The sequence below is a fragment of the Ctenopharyngodon idella genome, chromosome 15, assembly GCF_019924925.1.
Source record: "Ctenopharyngodon idella isolate HZGC_01 chromosome 15, HZGC01, whole genome shotgun sequence".
NCBI lineage: Eukaryota > Metazoa > Chordata > Actinopteri > Cypriniformes > Xenocyprididae > Ctenopharyngodon > Ctenopharyngodon idella.
The window spans coordinates 14639764-14652358 of NC_067234.1; the positions used below are offsets into that span (position 1 = coordinate 14639764).

The 12595-nt window shown below is 36.7% G+C and overlaps 1 protein-coding gene across 1 annotated transcript; it reads left to right on the forward strand.

Moving 5' to 3' along the window:
* Window positions 1-8564: 8564 nt before the first annotated feature.
* On the forward strand, window positions 8565-12033 carry mmp13b (matrix metallopeptidase 13b). The gene is made up of 10 exons (XM_051863977.1): window positions 8565-8729; window positions 8822-9060; window positions 9167-9315; window positions 9408-9533; window positions 9736-9891; window positions 9977-10097; window positions 10227-10360; window positions 10740-10899; window positions 11069-11172; window positions 11284-12033. The coding sequence occupies exons 1-10, from the start codon at window positions 8634-8636 to the stop codon at window positions 11382-11384; spliced, it is 1386 nt and encodes a 461-aa protein (XP_051719937.1). The 5' UTR covers window positions 8565-8633; the 3' UTR covers window positions 11385-12033.
* Window positions 12034-12595: the final 562 nt, after the last annotated feature.

The following is a 12595-nucleotide window of genomic DNA, read 5'->3' on the forward strand; positions in this document are numbered from 1 at the left end:
AGTCTAGTTCTGTAGGCTACACAATCATGGGGAAGACTGCTGACTTGACAGTTGTCCAAAAGACGACCATTGACACCTTGCACAAGGAGGGCAAGACACAAAAGGTCATTGCAAAAGAGGCTGGCTGTTCACAGAGCTCTGTGTCCAAGCACATTAATAGAGAGGCGAAGGGAAGGAAAAGATGTGGTAGAAAAAAGTGTACAAGCAATAGGGATAACTGCACCCTGGAGAGGATTGTGAAACAAAACCCATTCAAAAATGTGGGGGAGATTCACAAAGAGTGGACTGCAGCTGGAGTCAGTGCTTCAAGAACCACTACGCACAGACGTATGCAAGACATGGGTTTCAGCTGTCGCATTCCTTGTGTCAAGCCACTCTTGAACAACAGACAGAGTCAGAATCGTCTTGCCTGGGCTAAAGACAAAATGGACTGGACTGCTGCTGAGTGGTCCAAAGTTATGTTCTCTGATGAAAGTAAATTTTGCATTTCCTTTGGAAATCAGGATCCCAGAGTCTGGAAGAAGAGAGGAGAGGCACACAATCCACGTTTGCATGAGGTCCAGTGTAAAGTTTCCACAGTCAGTGATGGTTTGGGGTGCCATGTCATCTGCTGTGTTTTCTGAGGTCCAAGGTCAACGCAGCCGTATACCAGGAAGTTTTAGAGCACTTCATGCTTCCTGCTGCTGACCAACTTTATGGAGATGCAGATTTCATTTTCCAACAGGACTTGGCACCTGCACACAGTGCCAAAGCTACCAGTACCTGGTTTAAGGACCATGGTATCCCTGTTCTTAATTGGCCAGCAAACTCGCCTGACCTTAACCCCATAAAAAATCTATGGGGTATTGTGAAGAGGAAGATGCGATATGCCAGACCCAACAATGCAGAAGAGCTGAAGGCCACTATCAGAGCAACCTGGGCTCTAATAACACCTGAGCAGTGCCACAGACTGATCGACTCCATGCCACGCCGCATTGCTGCAGTAATTCAGGCAAAAGGAGCCCCAACTAAGTATTGAGTGCTGTACATGCTCATACTTTTCATGTTCATACTTCTCAGTTCGCCAAGATTTCTAAAAATCCTTTCTTTGTATTGGTCTTAAGTAATATTCTAATTTTCTGAGATACTGAATTTGGGATTTTCCTTAGTTGTCAGTTATAATCATCAAAATTAAAAGAAATAAACATTTGAAATATATCAGTCTGTGTGTTATGAATGAATATAATATACAAGTTTCACTTCTTGAATGGAATTAGTGAAATAAATCAACTTTTTGATGATATTCTAATTATATGACTAGCACCTGTATATAGGAATCTAGTGGTTACACCGTGGCATTGCATAAGTTTTTCTTGTTTTACTCCCACCAGATGGCACTAATCTACCTTCAAAAAAATGGATTTTAAATGCCTTGTCTCTATTTTAACATGGAATACTGCTTTAATTGAAAAATAATTTAAAAATATATTAGAAAAAAATTGTGTATTTTTGGGGAAAAATAGCTAATAAAATTTTTTAGAAATATTGCATAGTATAATCAAAACATATTAATGAACAAAAATATATTACATTATGGTTTTCCTGAAAAACAAAAAAGTTACTTTTAAAGGCTTCGGTCACTTCTGACCGTCAAGAAGGCAAGTGTGACTCCTAAACGAAGAGGGCCAGAGGGTTAAAAAAAATGCTAAAGGAAAATGTAAGGAGCCAAATGTAAAATTAAGGGTCTGTTGCTTTTATGAAAGACAAGACTGGTTTGGTAGCAAAATGTCCCTTCAAGAACAATTGTAAGATACAACTGGTAACATTTTTGTTTAAACAATTTTAATTTTGTTTAAAGTTTTGTGCTAAATAATAGGCCTATCTGGCCTATATATATATATATATATATATTATAAAAATAAGCCAATATTAAACTAAATATTTTCTGGTGTTCTGGGAGCCCCTAGGGGGCTGCAAGGGAGTGCTAGGGGTCCATGGAAATATTTGAAGAAAAACAGTGTAATAAAGAGATAAATAAAAATATTTTAATTCAAATTTAAATACAAAATAGGTTATAACAAACAAATAAAAATTTGATTAAAATAAGAATTTTAATTAAAATTATTAAAATAAGAAATTAAGTAAATAAATGAGTAAATAATACATCTAATATTACAGTACTAGTAGAAAAAAAAATGTAATATTTTCCAAATTATATTTAGATGTAATTATATTTTTAATTTTTCACAATATAAATTGGCCCTTTATACAAAAATAAATAAATAAATAAATAGATGCCTTTAAAATTTTAGGATGGGATCCCTCGCATGAGGATGATCATATTTTTGGGGTCCGTAGCATCTAAAAGATTGAAAACCCTGATCTAGACAATTGTTGTCATTAGGTCAGTTTAATCCAGCAAATGACACTCTAATCACAAGTAGGTGGTTACTTAACATTCAGTAGTAGCAGCTGTTCTCCTGACATCAGCTTCTTCATATATCTTCCTGGCAGATGTGGGACATGATCCGCATTATACATCTGGGAAATTCCCTGTGGCCTCATTCTGACATGATTCACACTCATTCAGCATGTTTGCATTTGTTCACAGTGTTGCTATATAACTCCTGCTCCCTTTTCAACAGTTCCAAGGTTGCCATAATTTTCATGGCTAATTTTGAAAAGCGTATTTATTGCTCATCATTGACACCCCCACACAGTGTAATTTTTTCACTCAAACCACTGCTGCCGCCTCTGCTTCTTATTGCTTTTAGAGGGAAAAGCTGCCCATAACTGCTGGTCTAGGATCTGTTTTCTTCGTAATAATAGCACATTATTATTATTAGCGAAAAAGAGTTGGCAAATGATCCAGAGAGTGTCTGTAGTGTTTGACCGTATGGTTTGAGCCTAAAATGATTCAATTTCCAACACGTTTTTGCTTCGGTGAGCAATGTTGTCAATCACAGACACATTTGTTGATTTTTTGAGTTCTGCACGCTCACAAAGTGTAGCCATTATGTAAATAAGAGATTCATTGACAACTGACACAGTGATAATCATAGGCTTTAGGACGAGAAATACCCTCACTAATTTCAGAAACACCCATTTGGTTCTGGAACCAGGCCGAGTCCAAACGCAGGATTTTGCTGCATAGTTAAGGCAATTGTATTTTATTATATGTCTGCCATGCCAAATCAAAGAGTATGCTTGCTTTTCAGTTAAAATTAACAGTGGTTTGTGAACATAGATGCTTTAATAATTCAGTGGCTCAAGTGATGAAGTGTTACACTTTAATCATGGAGTCCTTAGTTCAAATCCCACTAAGGGGAGTTGTGGCCTAATGGTTAGAGAGTCGGCCTTGTAACCTGAAGGTTGTGGGTTTGAGTCTCATTGTATGGCAGGAAATGTAGATGAATTAACAGTGCTCTTTTCCATTACCCACAACTGAGGTGCCCTTGAGCAAGGCACCTAACCCCCAATCTCGTGTGTGTGTGCGTACTTGGATGGGTGTAAAGCAGAACACAAATTATGGGACACCATACTTGGCCAAACATTCTCTGTCCTGGTGCTGGGCCTGCATCATGACATTTACACCCACAGTTTTTAGAAATAGAGAGTATCATAATGCATTCTTAGTCTTTTACAATAAGGATTGAGAGGACAGATTTATATAGACCTCTTTCGCCTCGCTACAGGACATGAGGATATTTACACTAATTGAAGGATCTGATCTCAGTTCTGGATTTGACTGGTGCCCATCATCATCAGTTTCTGAGAAAGCATAGGAGTTCATTACATCTCCTTTGTTGAAATAGAGCCTGGAGGGTTTTGGCCCCAGGTTATGAATTACATCCATCACCTTCTACTTAGTCAGTGTTTTTACATGTCTCTGCTTGCTTCTTTCTAAAACAGATGAACAAAGAAATTTTGAATCATTATGGCACTGAAAAAATACCTTGCACAGTATCTGAGACAGCATGGTCTTCTAAAAGACCTTCGTTCATCTTCGGAACACAAATTCAGATTATTTTTGATGAAATCCGATGGCTCAGTGAGACCTCCATTGCCAGCAATGTCACTGAACCTCTTAAGATCCGGAAAGCTACTAAAGACATATTTAAAACAGTTCATGTGAGTTCAGTGGTTCTACCTTAATATTATAAAGTGACGAGAATACTTTTTGTGCGCCAAAAAAAACCCCCAAAATAACAACTTTTCAACTTTTCATCTAGTTTAGGGGGCGATTTCAAAACACTGTTTCATGAAGCTTCGAAACTTTACTAATCTTTTGATTCTAATCAGTGGTTCGGAGTGCCAAAGTCACGTGATTTCAGTAAACAAGGCTTTGTTACATCATAAGTGTTTGAAATTTCAATAGCTCACATGACTTTGGCAGTTTGATTCGTGATCTGAACCACTGATTCGAAACAAAAGATTCATAAAGCTTCGAAGCTTCGTTAAGCAGTGTTTTGAAATCGGCCATCAATAGATATTTCTAGCTTTCTGGATCTTGAGAGGTTCAGTGACATTGCTAGCAATAGAGGCCTCACTGAGCCATCGGATTTCATCAGCAATATCTTAATTTGTGTTCCGAAGATGAACAAAGGTCTCACGGGTGTGGAACAAGATGACATAATAAATGACATAATTTTCATTTTTTGGGTGAAATAACCCTTTAAAGGGGACCTAAAATGCCCCTTTTACATGATGTAATATAAGTCTCTGGTGTCCCCAGAATGTGTCTGTGAAGTTTCAGATTAAAATACCCCACAGATCATTTATTATAGCTTGTCAAATTTGCCCCTATTTGGGTGTGAGCAAAAACACGCCACTTTTGTATGTGTCCCTTTAAATGCAAATGAGTTGCTGCTCCTGGCCCGCCTCCTGAAGAGGGCGGAGCTTTAACAGCACTTCCGTTGCTCGACAACAACAGGGCCGTAACCACCATAGACATTGAGGGGGACAAGTCCCCCCCAATAATTAGAAATGGCTAAATCGTCCCCCCCCAATATTTGAAATTCTTGCTCCCTGCTCTTGATATACAACCATTGATGGACATCTTTGATTTTAATGAGACAAAAAAAGAAAGCTATGCCAGGGTGGATTAGAACATGCAACCTTTGATACTGTTAACAAAAAATCTCTACTAGACCACTAGGGAATTTGAAATTTTTTTTCTATAATTGTTATTGTACATATCTGATATAGCATTGTATTAGCAGCAATTTCAAGTTTTGTTTCTTTATGCTTTATTAAAAAAAAAAAAAAGATCCCCCCCAATGTTCAAGACATGGTTACGGCCTTGAACAACAACAAAGCTGGAGAATCTCACGCAGCCAAAATGATGATTGTCATTAACGGTGTTCAGCCTTACATTGTTCAAACCGGAGTCGACACTGATGGAGAGACTCAGGAAGAAGTTACAACTTTTAGAATGCATCTGGACGTTTCTGAATGGTTAGTGGATAAATTTATGTTGCTGTGGAGTTGATTCAACTCATCGACTAGCATGTGCCGTCATGTTAATCTTTTGTGCAAATCCAGCGTAGCATTGACCCTCATTTGTGAAGCAGTCCGGCGTAAAATGACGGCATGATAACAACACTCTACTACAACAACTCTTCTTCTTCTCTAAAGCAGCCCAACATGGCCTCACCCCCTTTGTTGTGTGTTCTCAGGGGCAGGGTTTTTGTAATATTAGGGCTAGCGATGTCACTAACCCAGGAAGAAGCTCCCTACCAGCCATTTGTTGTAGTCCTTAAACAGAATTCTTTAAAAGAAAATATCTCCCTTTGCATTGAACTTTAAGCATCGTAACTTTCAGACATTGTTCATGCTCTAACAGCAACATATCACACTAACTAAAGTTAAAAAAAAGTAAAATCATAATCAATCACCCCTTTAATATATATTTATATTTCCACCGTTGCCCAAGATATTATTCTCTTGCGTAACTGGCAGACAAAACATCAGATGATATAATGCACAGACAGAGATCTGGTGCTGAGGGTGCTGCTGACTCAAGAATTTCAAGAATTCTGTCACTCCATTATACTGCGTTATATGGGAGACAGCTGCCATTAACAGGACATGCCTACACTTGCAGCCCTGAAAATATTTTGCTCTTTAAAACTTTGGACTTAATAATATATCTTAATTTTTAATTTTAATTTAATTTTTTTTGGAAATATCTAATATCAACAGTCATTCACAACAGTGTCCTTTCCTTGCTCCTTTTAAATGGGTTCAAGGGTTTGCACCACACAAAACCAACAGACTGTTTTTCATGTGATGACGCTGCAAAGCTGCAAAAAAGCCCCTAACAGCTGTGCAAAACATGCAGAGCATTTTGTTTTTGATCATACACTACCATTCAAAAGTTTGTGGTCGGTAAGATTTTTAACGTTCTTGAAAGAAGTCTCTTATGCTCACCAAGTCTGCATTTATTTGATCAAAAATACAGTAAAAAACAGTGAAATATTACTACAATTTAAAAGAGCTGTTTTCTATTTTAATATACTTTAAAATGTAATTTATTCCTGTGATGGCAAAGCTGAATTTTCAGCATTGTTACTTCAGTCTTTGGTGTCACATGATCCTCACTCTAATATGATGATTTGATGCTCAAGAAACATTATTATTACAACCCGAATTCCGGAAATGTTGGGACATAAAATGAAAACTAAAAGACTTTCAAATCACATGAGCCAATATTTTATTCACAATAGAACATAGAACATAAATTTTTCACTTTTACACAGCTCATTTCAAATTTGATGCCTGCTACAGGTCTCAAAGAAGTTGGCACGGGGGCAACAAATGGCTGAAAAATCTAGAAATTTTGAAAAGATTCAGTTGGGAGAACATCTAGCAACTAATTAAGTTAATTGATATCAGGTTTGTAACATGATTAGCTATAAAAGGGATGTCTTAGAGAGGCAGAGTCTCTCAGAAGTAAAGATGGGCAGAGCTGTGAAAGAGTGCGTAAAGAGATTATGGAATACTTTAAAAACAATGTTCCTCAACGTCAAATTGCAAAGGCTTTGCAAATCTCATCATCTACAGTGCAGAACATTATCAAAAGATTCATAGAAACTGGAGAAATCTCTGTGCGTAAGGGACAAGACCGAAGAGCTTTATTGGATGCCCGTGGTCTTCGGGCCCTCAGACGACACTGCATCACTCATCGGCATGATTGTGTCAATGACATTACTAAATGGGCCCAGGAATACTTCCAGAAACCACTGTCGGTAAACACAATCCGCCGTGCCATCTGCAGATGCCAGCTAAAGCTCTATCATACAAAAAAGAAGCCATATGTGAACATGGTCCAGAAGCGACGTCGTGTCCTGTGGGGCAAGGCTCGTTTAAAATGGACTGTTTCAAAGTGGAAAAGTGTTCTATGGTCAGACGAGTCCAAATTTGACGTTCTTGTTGGAAATTTGACATTCTTGTTGGAAATCACGGACGCCGTGCCCTCCGGGCTTTCATCTATCTTTCACCTATAGTGAAAAATACGTCAAAGAAGACCACAAACTCTTCAGCAGCTGGAAACCTATATCAGGCAAGAATGGGACTAAATTTCAACACCAAAACTCCAGAAACTCATAACCTCATAACCTGTTTTAAAAAGAAGAGGAGATGCTACACCATGGTAAACATGCCCCCGTCCCAACTATTTTGAGACCTGTAGCAGGCATCAAATTTGAAAGGAGGTCATTTTGTGCATAAAATTGTAAAATTTCTCAGTTTAAACATTTGTTATGTTATCTATGTTCTATTTTGAATAAAATATTGGCTCATGTGATTTGAAAGTCTTTTGGTTTTTATTTTATTCAAATTTAAAAAAACGTCCCAACATTTCCGGAATTCAGGTTGTATTATCAATGTTGAAAACAGTTGTGCTGCTTAATACTGTTGTGGAAACCGTGATACATTTTGTTATTTGATGGATATAAGATCAGCATTTATTTGAAATAGAAGTCTTTTGTAACAACATGTCTTTATTGTCACTTTTGATCAATTTAATTGATTGGTAAATGTGCAGTGAAAGATGTTGACTACATCCTTTGGTGTCTAGACTCTAAATATCTAAAATATTAGCTGCTAAATTTCCTCTTGTCTTATCATCTGTACAGGTTTAGAAGTCATATGCCAGGTCTTAGTCAAAACTGAATGGCTATGATTCATTATCCTTTCCAGCAGTCTGGAAATATTAATAGCCATTTTTAAAATGAAGTTGGCATAGCGTTTTGCCATCATTCAGGCCTTAAAATAGATTTCTTGTGTATTTTTTAAATCACACATGAGCAAGTCTGAGAGGTATGTACTATTAGGGCTTCAAAACTCTAAAATCACAAAAAACTATCAAAACAAGAAGCACCAACATGACTTTATATCCTTTCATTACTCATGTCCTTTACCAAAATGAGTCAACAAATCACTTGCAGCTAAAAGTAGTGGCGCAGCAGTGATATCATTGCTCACTCAGGTGTCCTAAAAGCAGTTTTTTTAAACCACATTCTGCTGGCTGTGCGGTTTGAGGAAGTGGTAGATTGGCCAAGGTACTTTTTACATGAATCACAAACAATTTTTGACAGGAGAGAGCACTATAAAGGACCCCGTCAGACCAAGCAGAACATCATCCGGTCAACATGGAGCGCACAGCTGTGGTATTGTTGTTGATCGCTGCACACGCTTTAGCAAAACCTATTTCAACTGAAGAGAAAGACGAGGTGTTGTTAGCTGAGGTATGAGAGCATTATTTTTCTTTAAAATGTGAGTTTTATGCTTTGCTTGTTGATTTTCTGTTCTTGAAATTGTATTTATTTAATTTTTTTAGAGATATCTTCGAAGGTACTATGGCATGCCGGCTGGTCTCCAGGGAGAAAGAAAAACATCTGATGTCATGTACGAGAAAATTCGAGACATGCAAAAGTTTTTTAGGTTGGAAGTGACGGGAAAGCTGGACGACGATACTTTGGAGATAATGGAAATGGCTCGCTGCGGAGTTCCAGATGTGGCCGGATATAATCACTTTCCACAAGACCTCAAATGGAAAACCACAGATGTGACCTTCAGGTTTGTTTTTATACATTAAATAGGTGAATACGATAAAAAGGTGAAAAAAGGTGATAAAAAGGTGAATACCGTTTATTTCCAAAATATGTGTTTTATTCACTTTCAGGATTCTGAACTACACTCCTGACCTGAAGAAGAAGGATGTGGACAGAGCCCTTCGAAACGCTTTTAACGTTTGGAGCAGGGTGACTCCACTGAAGTTTAAGAAACTGTATGAGGGAAATGCTGACATCATGATCAGCTTTGGAGCAAAAGGTACCACCATTTTTATTATTCATTGAAGTGGGAATTAAATGAAAGATATTTCTTCTATCAATCTCTATTCTTGTTTTGTATGCAAATGACAGAACATGGAGACTTCAACCCGTTTGATGGACCAGACGGGCTTCTTGCTCATGCTTACCCCCCTGGAAATGGCATTGGTGGTGATACACACTTTGATGAGGATGAAACATGGACCAAAGACTTTCACGGTACAAAAAAAAAAATACCCACATTTAGGCAGTAGCTGTAACACTGTTCAAAAGTTTGGGGTCGGTAGGATTTTTTAAATACCTCATGCTCATCAATGCAGCATTTATTTGATCAAAAATACAGTAAAAACAGTGATATTGTGAAATATTATTACATTTTAAAAGTCTGATTTCTTATCTTATCTTTATATGTTCTTTGCAGCATTCAATCTCTTCTTGGTTGCGGCCCATGAGTTTGGTCATGCTCTCGGTATGGCCCATTCCTCTGACCCTGGGTCACTGATGTACCCGGTGTACACCTACGGCAAGGGTTACCCTCTCTCTGAGGATGACATTAAGGGGATCCAATCTCTCTATGGTGAGTAATATACCATTTTGACCAATAGATCATTCTTGAAGTCTTCATAGTCCTGATTCAACCTATGCTTTTGGGTTATTCGAAGGCGAAAACCCAAACCACAGAAGAGTCAACCCCAAACCTGACGCTCCAAGCAAGTGTGACCCTGAACTGAGTTTTGATGCCGTCACTGAACTTCGTGGAGAGACAATAATTTTCAAAGACAGGTGCAAAAACAGTCCACAGTTCATTGTTGTGATAAAACTGTCCCTGGCTGCACTCGCACATTTTTAAACTCTTGTATAATGTGTTATATCCTAATATGGTTCATTTTTTTGTGATATTGTTGTTGGCAGGTTTTACTGGCGGCTACATGCACAAATGCCTGAGCCTGAACTAAACCTCATTAAAAATACCTGGCCTGATATACCAAACAAAGTAGATGCTGCCTATGAGAACCCAGAGAAAGATATCGTCATCATATTCAGTGGTTAGTTTTGACATTCAATTGTCAAATGATAAGTCATGTTATTTTATCTTTATATTGCTCAACGTATTGTGAATGTTTTCTTTATCAACACTTAGTAATTTTGTTGTGCTTTTGTCATTTTATTTGTTTTTTTTAAATAATTTTTAATATTTTTTTGTTCAATTTTAGTAAATTCAGTCTTTCAACTTAAAGTTATTTTATTTCAGTTAGTTGTTTATTTTATTTTATTTCAGCTTCAATTAACAAAAACACTTTTTTAAAATAGTTTAGCCCTTTTTTAGTTAACAATAACATCACTGCAACACTTACAGATGCATTTTTTTTTTAGTTAGATTTAATTAACCCGCATTAATATTTTTATGATTGAAAAATATTACAGGTATCAAAATGTGGGCTCTCAATGGCTACAATCTAGTTGATGGCTATCCAAAATACATCCACAAACTGGGTCTCCCGAAAACTGTCCGCAAAATAGATGCAGCTGTTAACATCCGAGATACGGGCAAGACTCTACTTTTCGTAGATGAAGAATACTGGAGGTATGTTACAATCTTGTGGGAAAAAAAATGAATCCTAAAATATATATATATATATATATATATATATATATATATATATATAATATTTATTGAGTATTCTGATCCCAGAAGCAAATCCAACAGTCAACAGAATGCTAAAAAGCTAATGTAAGCTGCATCTCTTCTCCAGTTATGATGAGCAGACAGGCACCATGGATAGTGAATCCCCACGATCCATTGAGGAAGACTTTCCCGGAATTGGAGATGAAGTGGATGCTGCTGCTTATCATTATGGTACGTGTTAATTAGTAATGTTATATAACTTTCTTATTGTGTCAGTAAATGTATTTGAACTAAGGCATGAATGACTGAATGAAAAGATTTGTTGTTTCTCTTTTTTAACAGGATATTTGTACTTCTACCATGACCATTTGCAGTTTGAATACAGTTTCGCCTCACGGAAAGTCATGCGCATCATGAGGTCCAACTCTATTCTCAGTTGTTGAGCACTTACAATGTGGATGTGCCATAAATTGTCAACTGCTGTGAAAATTAGCATTCCTTTTTATGTGTTTTCAACTACTGAGCTGGTAAATCAGTAGAAAGTCTCCATTATTTTCTAATTTATTTATAAACCATGATTCTGAAATCATGTCTGGGATATTTTGGTAAAATTAACTTCTGTGTAATTATTTTTATGCATCCAATGTAGAGCAAAGAAACTGAAATAAACATTGACTGAGCTGAAAACTGTAAATGTGTTATGTCTCTACAATACCACTGTCAAAAAAATAAACAGATACATATGAAAATGTTCATGGTGAGTTATTAGTATGAATTTGTTACTTAAGTGTTAATGTTATTTCTTTTTGGGCTATGTCTACAGAGAATGCATAAGTAAATGAATACAGTGAATAAACAATAAATACTGGACATTTAAATGAATATTAAAGTGAAGGAAGTAGAAAGTGAATTGAAGTGATCTGACTTTAAAATCAGCAAAAAACAAAAAAACAAAACAAAAAAAAACATGCAAATTATACATAATAAAAAAGAAGAAGAAAAAAAAGATATGCTTGTAATCACAAATTACATGCTATCCAAAGAGGATTGTTTGTCTCTGTCATGACTAATAAACATATATGAAAACCTTGAGTCCCTTCATGAACGTATGTTTGTTTTTATTCTCATTTCCATCTGACCCTGTCTATGACCTGGTCGCACTGCTTTTGGCAGTGAGATGACTGAAAACATTCTCAAAAGCTGCTCTGAATTACTTTTACCAGTCATGGTGTTTGGCTGCCTCAAGTGTTTATAGGGGATTTCAGTTAAAACCCACAATTTACCAAACATGTTTGCTTACGTGCCTGGTGTACTGTGGCAAACTTATCCTGTTGTGAGTTGGGGATTTATAGGAAAACTCAGTTTTGAGAAGTGTATGTTTTGCAATATTTGTGTATACATATTTTCAGTGTTTAGTGAATAGGTGGGTATTTCTGCTAGCAGCTATATGGCTCAATAAAACAGCCTTTGTAATTTTAAAAGTTTTTTTTTAAAGGAATAAAAAGATAAAATAGCATCTGTGTTTGATAATACCACAGTATAGTCTATATATAGGAATTAACCCCAAACAAGAAAGGATTCAAATGCACTCACTCAAAGGCAGTTTTGGTTTACCAGCAGTCTCTACTACAGGAGGATATGAAGATTCCACTTC